Source organism: Corvus cornix, chromosome 3 (genome assembly GCF_000738735.6).
Source record: "Corvus cornix cornix isolate S_Up_H32 chromosome 3, ASM73873v5, whole genome shotgun sequence".
Classification (NCBI taxonomy): domain Eukaryota; kingdom Metazoa; phylum Chordata; class Aves; order Passeriformes; family Corvidae; genus Corvus; species Corvus cornix.
Window position 1 is genome coordinate 41273872 of NC_047056.1, and position 14120 is coordinate 41287991.

Below are 14120 nucleotides of genomic sequence, written 5' to 3' on the forward strand. Positions count from 1 at the left end.
TTACCTCACTCCCACTTTACAATTATAAAACCCGTTGTGATGAGATTGCTCAATGTCAAAAAGCTTAGGAAAGTGTGAGATGCCTAATTTTGGACATCAGTGTTCCAAAAATGTTTCATTGTTTCTTTTCATTGCAGGCAGGAAAAGCAGTATATCAGGGATTTCTCAATTGTTCAGGCAAATCTGAACCAGCTGCTGAAACCAACACACTCTATTTAAAAAATAAATAGAAAAAAATATTTATAAATACAAAACTGTCAACCCAAAAGATAACGGAACTGAATTAATAGTAAGAATTTAATGGCCATGGTTGTTTATAAGCAGAACAAAACCTTCAACTGCGATGTGATAGCTGAAAGAACAAATAGACCTTAGACGTACAATGTGAAGCAGTAACGTGGGTATGGGAAAGTGATGTTATCTCAATTCAGAAAATTATTTCAAATAATGTATTACTGTGTATCCATTTCAGGCAACCATGTCCCAAAAGGGGACTGAAAAATAAATGACATTGAGTCTCAGAAAATTTCAAGAGCAAATGCTAAAAACATTACACAAAACATGCCTTATACAAGGTGCAAACAGTTTTATCCAGAAGTGCAGAGGTAACTTGTTAATGAGCTGTAATTTGCTGTCCAAGGAGAGAACTTGATAGTGGCTAGCACTGGACTATCAGAGTAAAAGACATACTAAAAGCCTGTATATGAAAAGAGAGTAATTCAGACTAGAAGCAAAATTGAATGAGTCAGTTCCTGGAGCAACCTCACTAGGGACAGGGCGGGTTCTTTATCAGCAGAAAACATGTCATCTTTAAAAGTTAAAATCATACCTATAGTTGTGATGAAGACAAAGTTATGAAAATTTGAGAGTGATATTACACAAGCAATAAGACAGACTGTAATAATTCATCATCTGGCCTTCAAGTGCTGTCACTGTATTAAAGTATGAGATGTGCATCTTAAAAATCACCACTTCCTTCCTCTCAATGGTGGTACTTCTAAATATGCAGGCATCATGAAAATAACTGTTAATGAGTACTTAAATTTGACGTAGAGACAACCAAATCATCCAACACTGCTGGATATTTTTCTTCTTTGTTTATCAAAAGTTGTTTGTATATCTAACCAGAGATTAATCAGTTCTGTCTGAATAACCCCCCACAGAGCAAAAGTTAGGACAAGTTTTCTAAAACATGGTGTGGCTGAGAAATTTATCCAAGTGACAGTCATAAATTACAACACAAACAGTTCTTTGAGACTTCCTGTGGGAGTATGCTGAACAGATCTCCAGGTACCTGATAATGTTTCAACTTCTCTTCAGGAAAGAAATGCAATATAAGGGTTAATTCTACCTGGCTAACCAATTCCATGGGAAGGAGTAAAAGCATCATGTTCTGAAAGAGTCGTGACAGAAGTTTGACTGGAGCAGGTTATGTAGTTCAGAAATTATTTAAATTTGGAAGGCATACTGACACAGTCACACAGTGGCTGCAGCAAACATTTTTAGGACAGAAAACTCAAAATAAGTTTGATTTATTAATTACATTTTAACTCATCTTCCCTCATCATCTGGTTTCAGTAGATGCTAAAGTATATTCTCAATGACATTTTCATAAAATTATTTTTTCAGAATAAAAACCAGTTTTAACTTTGTATCAGCTTGTGTACATTATCCTCCCAAGAGTGGGCCACCAAAACTTGCAGATCACTAAAAACATGATTTGATTTTTCTATTGCATTTTTCAAGAAATACTAAGTTGCAGTGAAAATAATTCAAGAACCAATAGGAGCTCCTAGAAATAAATTCAAGCTAAATACTAGGTGGTATTTTAAAGGACTTACGTGTTTTCTTCATTATGGAAACATACAAAAAAGTCACAATGTTCAATTAAGAGGATAGGAAACGATGTTTCCACTGATCCTTCTGGTCTCGTTTTATTGTCTGTTTTGCAAAGCTTGGAATTATTTTGCCCATCACCTAAGAAAGTCAACAATAACAGCTATCAAAAAACTAAGAAACAAGGGAAATAGGATTCAAGAGAGAATTTGTAGCAGTGATGAAAAACTAAGACCACACTCAAGAAACTTCTATTTCAAAAGACAGATAAATCCTAAGAGCCAGCTTTCCTTGTCATTATGTGGGTTTTTTCAAATACCTAGAGACAAAATCCAAAGAGTCTACTTATGGACTGAAAAGGAGTTTGCAGATTTTAGGGGTTTTCACCTCAAGAAGTGACACTGAAAGCCATATTCCAACAATCCTTAAACATGATGGGTATCTTTCCACTAGCCTGAAAATTCCGTGGACACTAAAGTTACAACATAATCCAAAAGCAAGATGAAAATCCACCTCAATTCCCTGTTCCCAAGGAGTCTCCAATCCATTCTGCATGTGTAATTCACACTTAAGAAGTATTAGGATTAAATTCAGCATTAGGCACAGACATTACATCACTCTCTTTCAAACATGAAAGTGAGATCCACAGATTTTAAATAATAACAAGAAATGTAGCAGTCTTTCTCCTTGGGTTAGGACTTTAGGATTATGGAAGCAGGACCACTAGGCAGGAAAGAACACAACAGCCATTGATCCAGAAACAGAGGAAGCGAGGCGAATGAGATTTCCCTTTCCCTAAGAAAGCCACAGCAGTGCTGAGGGGATGGGCGTTTACACTGGCACCACAGCAGGGAGAGGGTGACCTCCTGTTGTACCAAGGCTGTCACCTGCTCATGGTGATCCCAAGGCAGAACAAGAGAACTATCAAACCAGTGTGGTATCAGAGAATCGCCCTGCTGGGGTTACCAGGGCAGTCTTTAAAAACTCATATGTACTCCATATTATATCACTAGAAATATCACAGTCATAAAAATATCATTTCATGAAGGTACTGGTATGGATTAAAAAATATCTAAGAAAAGACAAAAAAATAAAGAGACTCCTAGAAACTTCAAAGGTAACTGAGAAACGGTACTCCATTTAGACTAATTTTTAGGCAGTGGTTCTGTTCTCTCTGAAGCCTTGGATAGTTAATTCAATAAAAAAACATAATAGTGCACATGATGCAATGTCTTATGAACAAATGCATTGGCCAAGAATTTATTATATACATAGGTGAGTAACTCCTTCCAGATACACCAATACCCAACTACATATCAGCTTCAGTAAGAATTCCATGCCACAGTCTAAGACTCATAAGTCTATCACTTACAATAAATTATCATGGTATAAAAAGCACACACTCAGTAGCCAGTAACAACTACACTATACCATAAACAGCATTCTAGGAACACTGTGCTACCTATTTCTTTGCCAGATTTCCACTTTTTATTACAGAATTTCTCTTGTTCTTTCTTTAAGTCGATATGTGCTATGCAACGGTAATTACAATCACTGATTAAACTGAAGATCCAAAGCTGCAAGAAAAAGAAAAAGCAATTGCAATAACATTTTGACACTAAATATAAAGCTTACATGAATACAAACTAAAGATCTAATATTTAAAACCGTGGAGGTAATTAGTGAACTTTTGTGTATGGCATCTCACCTTGGACAAGAACTTCAATTATATGTATTTCTAAGATTATTAAAGATAATCAAAGGGAATGTATTCAAAAGCAGCAAAAGCAGCAACGATCGGTTTGAACTGTACAACTAATTCCCACAGGTTATGTGTTTGAAAAAAGCTCCTTATAGACTATTTGCCACAATTAAAAATCACAGGTAACATGCATGTAATTGCTCACTGGGTCATGTACATGGATTTCATTTATACTTTTCTCATTTTAGACACCACTATAGTTAAAGCTTTAATTTTCTTCAGAATTACTGAATAGTAACACTGAAGAAAAACAGCTGGAAAATATCACGTAAATATATTCTTACCATTAAGGAAGAGGTGAAATGGATATTCACATTTACCACATTTTTATTAGAATTCCAAAATGCTGAAATCATAGCCTCTTCCATTTATTGTCATGCATTTCTTTTTTTTTTTGGCCAAAATAGGAGAATCCTATTTTTCACCTATTTTGGTTTTTTTTAACAGATATATTTATCGCCTCTCAGTGTACTCTTCTTACATAATCACTGATTGTGGTCTTAAAAATTTTCCTGGTTTTCAGGAAAAAGTTTCTGTTTTGTAATAGAGGTCTTATGTACCATTTATGATTTGCACTCGAAACACTGAATTGTGCTTATTAAAATAACTCTTTTAGCAGTTCAAAACAGGCAGTTTGTGAACCTTCTTTATAGACAGAAACATTAATAATAGTTGACTCTTGACACAGAGACTGAGTTTAATGGACAATCCTTACCTGTCCCTCAGCACATCCAGTGATAATCTGTTTGCTTTCTTCATCAATTAGCAGACTTAGCAAAGGAAATGCTGCTCAAAAAAGAAAGATAAAAGTATTTCTGGAGTAGACACAAATCAGATACTTAATTAAAATATATGATTAAAAATTGCATCTTCCTATTCATAAAGACAGGGGGGTAAAGCCCTTACTGCAGTTCTATTGGCTGCACAGTGCTTTGTGTGCCTTAGCCTTTGTGCTGCTGAGGGCTTTCTGTTTGCAGGTCTCTGAACTTCCTGTCACCCAAGCTGCCATGGCAGGGCTTTCCTGCACCTGTCACCCAAGCTGCTGTGGCATGGTTTTCAGACTTGTTTATGAAAGTACACTAAAACTATCCACTGAGAAGCAGACTTTAAGGAAAAAATATTTACTGTTGGCTTTAAAGGATAATATGTTTACTGCTACCTAGTCTACTAGAATTATTTTCACTAAATCAACCTAAAACTTCTATAATAATCATAGATTATTGTTTAGAGATAGGAGGGTTTTGCTGTGAAAAAATACATTTAAAAATAGAACACTTACCTGTTATTATTCCTGACTGATATATTAACTGGCTGGTAGAATAGTCCCACACCTTTAGATTAAAAAAAAAAAAAGATATAAAGAAAATATAAAGATAGGTACCTACTTAGATGCCTACAGAAAATACAACTTTTAACAGCCATCACGTGGTGAAAACAGAGAAATGCAGTCACTGAAAGTGATGTTCTTAGGAAAGAATTTTTTTCAGCACCTGTTTCCAGCTATGATAAGCATCCCTGGTGAAAAGGGTGGAAGTCACATGATATGGATACACAAAGTATCATCTTTGCTTAGGTTGACCTCTCAGTGATTTTAGCTAAATTTATGAAAAGGTATACATGGAAAAGAAAAGAGGGGAGGGGTGCATTGCATACAATAACCCAATCCAATATTCCCAAAAGGTAAAATTCAGATCAATGTCATCAGGCTCAAAGGGAAATGTTTTCCTTCCGTTCAGCATATCTGAAACACTTCAGTTGCAGCCAAACTGATCAAAATATTTTATTTCTATTTTCCAGATGATAATGATCACTGAAATTAATACTTAACCATGGAAAGTTTTGAATATACAAAACCTGCATTGTTCTTTTAAAAAAAGAGTTATTAATTTTTACTACAATTTCCCAAGAAATTCTAAGAACAATGTCCTTATCTCCATAAAGTCAAAGATGTTCTTTATTTAATCTTCAAAACATATTTAATGGGGAATAAATAAGACTACCTCATATATTCACTATTCTTTTTTAAGTTCATCTCTACAGTTTCCTTGCCTTAAAGGTTCTGTCTTCTGACACTGATATGAGCATATTTTTCTCCCATGTGCAAAATTCAGCAGCAGTTACCGGAGCCAAGTGGGCGTCCAATTCAGCTAGTATAGCTTCATTCTGTGATTAAACAGAATAGACTTCAACATAAAATTGACTAATACGTGTTTTAATAATCAACAACTGTTGCTAATCATTGTCAGATTTGTTTTCAAAGTAAAATTCAGTAAGATGTTTCTGATTGAAACTGAAGCCCTGTATACCATCCTGCTGGCAAAGCCACTACACATTACATTTGCTTCTTCAGACTGAATGATACAGGAATAATTTTCAATGACCTAAGAATATTTTCTACTTCTAAGTTATTGAGGTACTATTTCAATTCCTTAAACCTAGTCTTCTATCTGATATATGATGCATTATCAAGAATCAGTTCTACTTATTTTATGACACAAAATGAATGTTTTTGCTTAATTTGACTAACATTTCTGTATCATGATTTTATTTGAAAGCAAATAAGTAAAAGAAATATCAGTACCATGGCTACAAAGTATGGTATCTCACCTTTGCACTTAATATGTAGATCTGATTTCCAGCACATACTGCCACTTGTTGATCATCTGGGCTAAATCTTACATGAAGCACCATTCCCAAAAGAGTTCCTATAACAATTCCTCGAGGTGTAAACCCTGCAACAATTGTATTGTTTATGAGACTCAATGAAATACAAAAATCTGGTGCAGTGAGATCCTTAGAAGTTTTGCGTAGCAGTTACTAACCACAGAGCTGTCCCAGTTTCTGTTAGGAAGATGTACAGACAAACACACTGTTTAATTACACCAGGGTATTAGAAAGAAAAGTATAGAACTAAGCACCACCAGAATTCCTCCATCTGCCCTGTCACCTAGACATGATCTGGTGCTCTTTGAGATATTAATAATTGCCATTAAATCATGCTTTCATGCTTCCATTGAAGATTGCCAGGGAAAGGGTTTTTGGAGTAGGGTTATGTGCCCACTAGTGCCATATTCACTTTGGAGGAAAGAAATCCTAACTGAAGCACAGCATAACAGGGCTTTGAAAAATACTTCTTCTGGGAGAATATGCCAGCCACTCAGCCAACAAGGAGAATTTTCCTCCTCTGGTTTTAATTTTTCTGTGGGAAAAGACTGAAAGAGGAAGTACAAGACTAAATATCATTACAGAGTCAGATAAGACTAGCTCTGAGAATAGGTCACGTTTCACTCCTGTCTTCATTATTTCATTCTGGTCATCTCACTGGTTCAAGCAGACTGGTTTCTGCAGATCCCTATTTTATAATGCTGCCTTTAATGTGATGACAGTTTGGATATTCTAGGGTTTCATAGGGAACAAATTAGCTAGAATACAAACACAATAACAGGTGTCCTTTCAGGCTTTCATCTTAGATGCTGTGGAGTCTTTTTACAATTGATTAACAGGTCGAGATCCCACAAAGAATTCCTTAACTACTTTGACACAATTTATAAGAAATAGTATGAGAAAACATGCCAAGAACGTGCAGAGGACAGTCTGGGGAGACAAAGACTTTACAGCATCTGCTGAAGAGCCTGTAGATGGAGAGAAAATGAAAAAATCCAGCAGCAGACAATCTGGATGTCAGATGACTTTGTATCAAAACTACACATACTCTTTTTCTGTCTGCTACTTTCTATTCCTATTTTCCAGTTTTATTTCCTCCAAATTCATAGTCCCATTTTATTCCCAGTTCCTGAAGCATCCTTTGATTCTCTATGTTACTCTTACACAGATTAAAATTTAATACTGACCTTTTTTTATAAGAATCACTGATTTTGTTAAACTTTTCTTTACAACATTAGTTTTCATAGTATATATATTTATATATATGTATATATATATGTAAATTCAAAGTGGAGCAGAGTACAAGCAAACTCACATTAAGTCATCAGCAAATCTCTAACTATAGGTAACAAGGAGGAAACTTTTAGTAGTGTGGGGCAATACCATGCAACTTTAAATGTTGACACCAAAGGGGGACAGACTGCCACTGGGAATCCAGTGAATCATGATTCTGGGGATCTTGCCCTTTTTTTTTTTTTTTTTCCTTTCATCATTCTTCTACTTTCCAATGAATCAATTAATTTAAGTTTGCAGAGAGGTTAGCACTGCTCCCTAGAATCTAATTCCATTGGTTGAAGCTCCAAACCAAGACGGTGGTCAGGATACTAAAACTCCCGTTCTCTGTGTGTTATGTCACCACAATGCTCTTTCACTCATGCACTCTTCTCCCAAATCAGATACTTGCATTGGTCTCTCTCTCACACACACATGAAAACAGTGTTCCAGAGACAGAAGGAGAGGCAAACCAGGATGCAAAATACTGGTTCCACAAGTATTCCAGAAAAGGTAGTATTTTGGCGTTGCATATTTAATTATGCTGTACTGCTATGACTAACTTTTCTTCTGTCCATTTTACTCCACAATGGCAGAACGTCACTGCCTCTGCACTGTTTCTCTGTGTTTGCCCCGAGGTTGCCAGCAGGCGCTCGCTCCCGCACAGCACCTCGGCCAGCTCCTGACCCAGCTCAGCATCGCCGCGGGGCCTCCGCCGCATGGGGCCGGTGGTTGTGAACGCAGCATCTCCAAAGAAGGTACAATGACAGGACTGGCTGCGCTACCGGCCTGGTTCAAGTCGGCATTGCCGAAGAAGAGCGACAGAGAAATAAAGCATTAATGTGGCTGTTCGTGCTGCTGAATCTGAGTGGCTGAGGTGTGCTTCTCAGAAATAACGATCTTGTTATAGAAGGAGCAATGGGGGAAAAGGAGGTGTTGGGGGTGGCCTTCCAAGGTGGCTGCTGCTCAGAAACTGGCTGGACATTGGTCTGAGTCAGTGGTGGTGAATGATTGCTTTTGAATCACTTCTTTGTTTATATATATGATATATAAATTATATAAGCAATACTGTACCTTCTTGCACTTTCTGTGTACATTCATCAAGATTCCACACTATCACACGTTCATGTGAGGCAGAGCAGACAAGAAGTGGATCGATTTTACTTCCAAATGACACTGCAGAAATTGAGTAATGATGCCCCAACAAATATAATGGCTGACAAATGTAGATAAAGAAGAGTTAAATGAATCACTTCAAACAAAGATTATGACTAATACAAAACTAAAAATGGATAATGTACATGAAATCAGCACAACGATAACTAGTTTTTATTTACAATGTAGTTGTACTGGGTTTGGCTGGGATGGGTTTGGCTGCATGGCACAGTGCTTTGGATTTTGTGACAAAAATAGTGATGATAACACAGCAATGTTTTGGCTGTTGCCAACTACTCTTTGCACAGCATCGAGGCCCTTCTCTTTTTTCCTACTTTTTCTCAGTTTCCCCATCCCAATAATAGGCTGAAGATCCACAAGAGGTTGGGAGGGGACACAGCTGGAACTAATTTTTCAGTTTGCTGAACTGGCAAAGGGACATTCCCTACCATGTGATATTGTGCCCAGCAATAAAACTGGGGTATTGCATGCAAGAAGGTGTTGAGGGCCTGGGAGATTGATTCTAAGGTGGCTGTTGCTCAAAGCCTGTACTGGGATTGGTCTGCTACTAGGGGGTGGTGACTGCCTTCATATAGTTTTTTTCTTTTTCTTCCCTTCACTCATTAAACTACCTTTGTCTCTACCTGTGACTTCTCACTTTTGTGCATCCTATGTTCTCCCCTACCCTGCTGGGAAGGAGTGAGCAGGAGACTGGGTGAGGCTTTAGATGCCAGCCAGGGCCAACCCACCACAACAGTTTATTTTATTCTTATCACAATAACAAAGCCCATAACAAATGCTAGTATCTTTCCAGCATTAAAGTGAAACCTAACATTTCCACCTCAAATATTTTACCTCAAATATTACCCTCAAATATTTTATTTATGGCTTAGTTTAAAGTAGCAGCCTACGAAAGGCTCTATTCTAGCTTTACCTGAGCAGTGGCTGTGTTCCAGACGCATAATTCATTGAGATTCACAGGGAAAGCACAGAGGTGGTGACTGCATGCCAGCTGAAAGAGGGGCTCTGGCAATTTGCCTTTAAACAAGTGTTTTTCGCAGACAACGTCAGGATTGCGGCTTCCTCCAGAGGCACGGCGGGCGCCGGCGCTCTCCATCCTGCGGCTGCGAACGGCCCCGCGGCAGAGCTGGACCACTGGGGCCGCCTTCCCCCGCCGGCCGCGTCCTGACCGCGGGGGCTCGAGGGCTGTCACAGCCCCGCTCGGAGCTCCCTCCCGCTGGGAGGCGGAGAGCCCCGGCCCCGGCCCGCGGAGAGCCCCCGGCCCCGGCGCGCCAGCCCGGGCCGTAACCAGGGCAGCGCCGCCGCTGACGGGAGGCCGGGCGGCACGGCACAGCCCTCGCTCGCCCGCGGAGCGCGGCGGGCCCGCGGCAGCAGCCGCTGTCCCTCACCCGGGCAACGGGCCCCGCGGCCGGCGACAGCCGCCCGGGGCCGCTTCCTGCCTCTCCAGAGCGACGTCCTGGGCTGCACAGAAAGCAGCACGGCCAGACGGTCCAGGGAGACGTCTGCCCCACTCGTGTCCCACTCGTGGGACGCCAGCTGGAGCACTGCACCCAGCGCTGGGGACCCAGCACGACACAGGCAGAGACCTATTGGAACGGGACCTTAAGGACAGACGTGAACAGATCGCCTGTAAAGACAGGCAGAGAGATTTGGGGCTCTTCACAGAATCACAGCCAGAATGGGTCATGTTGGAACAGACCATGGTGGGTCATCTATGTCAACCTCCCTGCTCAAGCAGGGTCATCCTAAAGCACACGGCACAGGATTGCACCTAGACAGTTCTTGAATATCCCCATACCCCTATGTTGAGAGAGACTCTACAACTTCTCTGGGCAATCTGTTCCAGTGGATGGTCACCTCCACGGTTCTTCCTCATACTCAGGTGGAACTTTTTCAGCCTGGAAAAGAGAAGGCTCCAGGGACACCCTATAGTACCCTGTGAATATATAAAGCAAGCATATAAGAAAGACAGAGAGAAACTTTTTACAGAGGTCTTTAGTGTCAGGACAAGGGGCAAAGACATTAAACTAAGAGGGGGTTGATTTGGATTGGACAGAGGGAGCATATTTTTTACAATGGAGGTGGTGAGGCACTGGAACAGGGTGCCCAGAGAAGCTGTAGATCCCCTGCCACTGGAAGTGTTAAAGGCCAGGATGGAGGAAGCTTTGAGCAACTGAGTCTACTCGAAGGTGCCCCTGCCCCCAGCAGGGGGGGTTGGACTAAGTGATTGTTAAATGTACTTCCCAACCCAAACCATCTGTGGTTTTGTGATGCAGAGAACACAGCACAGACAGCACATGAAGCAGAATCACCAACAAGAAAAACAAATCTTCTACTTTCCCCAAGTTGGTGGATGATGCCAAACTGGGGGGGGGGAGCAGTCAGAAACAAGCTGATGAGAATTGCGTGGAGTCCTGTAAGAATAAGTGGAATCCCACATCTGGCACAGAGTAACTCCATGCAAGATGAAATGCTGAAGGGTGGCTCTCTGGGAAGGGGCTCCCCAGAAAAGGATCCATACATCCTGCTGGACAAGATGAATATGAGCCACCACAGTGCCCTTGCAGCAGAGGCAGCCAACTGCATCTTGGGCTGTGTCAGTAATAAAGAGTAGCCAGCAAATTGTGGGAATTATCCTTCCTCTCTATTTGGCACCTGTAAGGCCACACCTGCAGTGCTATGTCCAGTTTTGGGGTTTTTGGTACAAGAAAGATCCTGAAGTACTGGAGCAATTCTAGTAGAGAGCAAGAAAAATGGTCAGGGAGCTGGAGAAAATGATGTACACAGAGAGGCTGAGAGAACTGTGCCTCTTCAGCCTGGAGAAGAGACAGCTGAGACTTTATTGTTGCCTACAACAACATAATTAGAGGATACAAGAAAGACAGAGAGATACTTTTCTCAGAGGCACTCAGTGATAAGCTGGAACCTGGGAAAACCCAATTACAGTTACATCCAATTAGTATTTAATTTTTTTAAAATATCATGACAGTAGTTGAATATCAGAACAAGTTTCTGAAGAGAGGTTGTGGATCTCTATATCTGGTGTTGTCCAGGAGTCAAATGGACATGGCCCTGAGCAACCTAATTTAATTAGAACTGTTTTGAACAGGAAGGTGTATTGGGGGAGTCTGGAAGTCCCTTTCAACCCAGGTTATGGTTTTATGATCAAGTTTTTGGTCTATACCAACTTAAACCATTTTGATGCAGATCAGTCAATACCAACCTCAACTGCATTTCAAACAGGTATTTTCTATTGGAATGTCTTTATTGTGTCTATCTGTAATTAACACTACAAGCATTTTTTCCTTATATAAGCATCTGATATATGTCATCACTGACAACATAGTCTCCCTGTCTATGTTAGTTTTGCCTGGAGAAAGCACCAGTCAAAATTCTCTTTTGTGTGTGCATGTGAATGTGGATAAAGCCACTGTATTGAGCACCAGCTGCACAGAGGCAATTCAGTGCTCTGCACATGACACTGTTTTTCTGAACTGTGACTCATGGCTGGGAAAATTTTGTTGTTAATATGCTGGTGACAATTTTCATGAGCGATACAGTCATGAATATGTTACGACAGTTTAGTCATCGGTAAAGAAAAATAAACGCTCACACAGCAAAAAAGGAGCTGTTCTGACAGGCAAACGACTCCTGGGAGTCTTAACGAACTTGTTCTGAAACATGTTGTGTCTCTGTATCAGCTTCTAGGCAGTTAAGCAATACCCCTCTTTAAAATTTTCACCTTACTTTATTTTCATCTTTCAATGTTTGTACCTTCAATACTTTCAACAACCTACTGTCCATAACAACTAGGGAACTAGCAGCAATCCAAGGAAGTATCACAGATCTTGAACTGATTTCTTGACTGTATAGTGTATTAGTGACGTGTACATGTGCAGGGAGAATTTTTTACCTCATCACACCCCTGTGAAACACATCTGTTTCTATGCAACACAATGCTAAAAGACCTTGGCTTCACACGCTCCCTCACCTTGGGTACCCACCTATGACAAATCACAGAATCAGAGAACCAATTATGTTGGAAAAGACTTTGAAATTATTGAGTGCAGCCTATGACTGAACACCACCATGTCAAATAGACCATGGCATTAAGTGCCACATCCAGCCTTTCCTTACACACCTCAAGGGACAGTGACTCCACCACCTTCCTGGGCAGCCCATTCCAGTGTCTAATCACCCTTTCTGTGAAAAATTTTTCCTAGTGTCCAACCTAAACCTCCCATGGCACATCTTAAAACCATTTCCTCTTGTCTGGCCATTTGTTGCCTGGGACCAACCCCCACCTGGCTACAGCCTCCTTTCAGATGGTTGTAGAGATTGATAAGGTCTCCCCTGAGCCTCCTCTTCTCCAGGGTAAACACCCCCAACTCCCTCAGCTGCCCCCTATGGGACGTGCTCCAGACCCTTCACCAGCTTCATTGCCCTTCTCTGGACCCACTGCAGCACCCCCAGTGAAATTGACATACACGTGGAACATGAAAGACTGCTGAAAACAACAGTGCCTTACCGTATCATGCTTTTGTGTCCAACAGTATATTTCTAGTGGTCTCAATACTCAATCATAAGAAGAACTTTAAAAATTAGGTCTAGTAATTTTAATATTTCTATGGTTTAAGCAGAATAACAGTCTTTATAGGAACAAAACTGATTTCAAAAAAGCTAAAATTTATCAGAATCTGCATTTGGCTGTTTTATGTAGCCAGTTAGTTTGAGCTAGGAATGAAGAGAACAAGTTACATGAGCATTATGAAATCAGAAGGCGTGGAAGATAAAACATTAGCTCAGTTAGTACAGGGCCCTTGGGGTACGTACACAGGCTCTCTTAAATCTCTTAGAACACAATGCACTCCATAAAGACTTTTTTTTTCCATTTCAATCTTTCACTCTTGTTTATGATTTTAAGCAGCTCAACCAAACCCAGGTAATTGTTGAAATCAATGGATATTCAAAAGCAGTGTTGGGGGTTTTGTTGCTGTCACACTATTTTTCTGTTCTGTGACCTCAGATCAGGCTTATGCCGACGTTCAGATAAACTGCCACTAACTAAGGGAGGGACGCCTATCCTCCAGTAAACATCTTACATCCAATTTCAGTGCAGCTGAAGGAAGGCTTCTCTAACTTTAGGCTTCCGCGGTGAAGAACGCTTCTCCCGGCGCACGAAGCGTCCCCGTTCCGTGCCCCGCTGCCTCCCTAGGCCCGTCCCTCACCCGTCCGCCCGCGCCCCGCCCCCGCCGCGCGCCCCGCCCCCGCCGCGCGCTCTCGCGATACCGGGGGCGCGGCCATGCCCGGGCGGGGCGGGAGCGCCCGGCGGTACCGGCGGCGTTCGGGGAGGGTGCGGCGGCTCCACCCGCCCCCAGCGACCCCGCCCGCGCCGCTGCGGGCCGGGCTC

At 41.0% G+C, this 14120-nt stretch overlaps 1 protein-coding gene across 2 annotated transcripts in view; it reads right to left on the bottom strand.

The window, feature by feature from the left end:
- Positions 1 to 9944, bottom strand: part of WDR27 (WD repeat domain 27) — a 93635-nt gene extending 83691 nt beyond the window's left edge. The window contains exons 1-8 of one of the 2 annotated variants that reach the window (XM_039570031.1): positions 9624 to 9944; positions 8609 to 8750; positions 6206 to 6330; positions 5648 to 5761; positions 4878 to 4929; positions 4314 to 4384; positions 3299 to 3413; positions 1842 to 1977 (exon numbers count right to left, since the gene is read on the bottom strand). In XM_039570031.1, the coding sequence (XP_039425965.1) occupies positions 1842 to 1977; positions 3299 to 3413; positions 4314 to 4384; positions 4878 to 4929; positions 5648 to 5761; positions 6206 to 6330; positions 8609 to 8750; positions 9624 to 9806 (938 nt within the window). In that variant the 5' untranslated portion in view covers positions 9807 to 9944. The remainder of the gene's footprint in view (positions 1 to 1841; positions 1978 to 3298; positions 3414 to 4313; positions 4385 to 4877; positions 4930 to 5647; positions 5762 to 6205; positions 6331 to 8608; positions 8751 to 9623) is intronic. The other variant, XM_039570032.1, reaches the window with a different exon arrangement.
- Positions 9945 to 14120: the final 4176 nt, after the last annotated feature.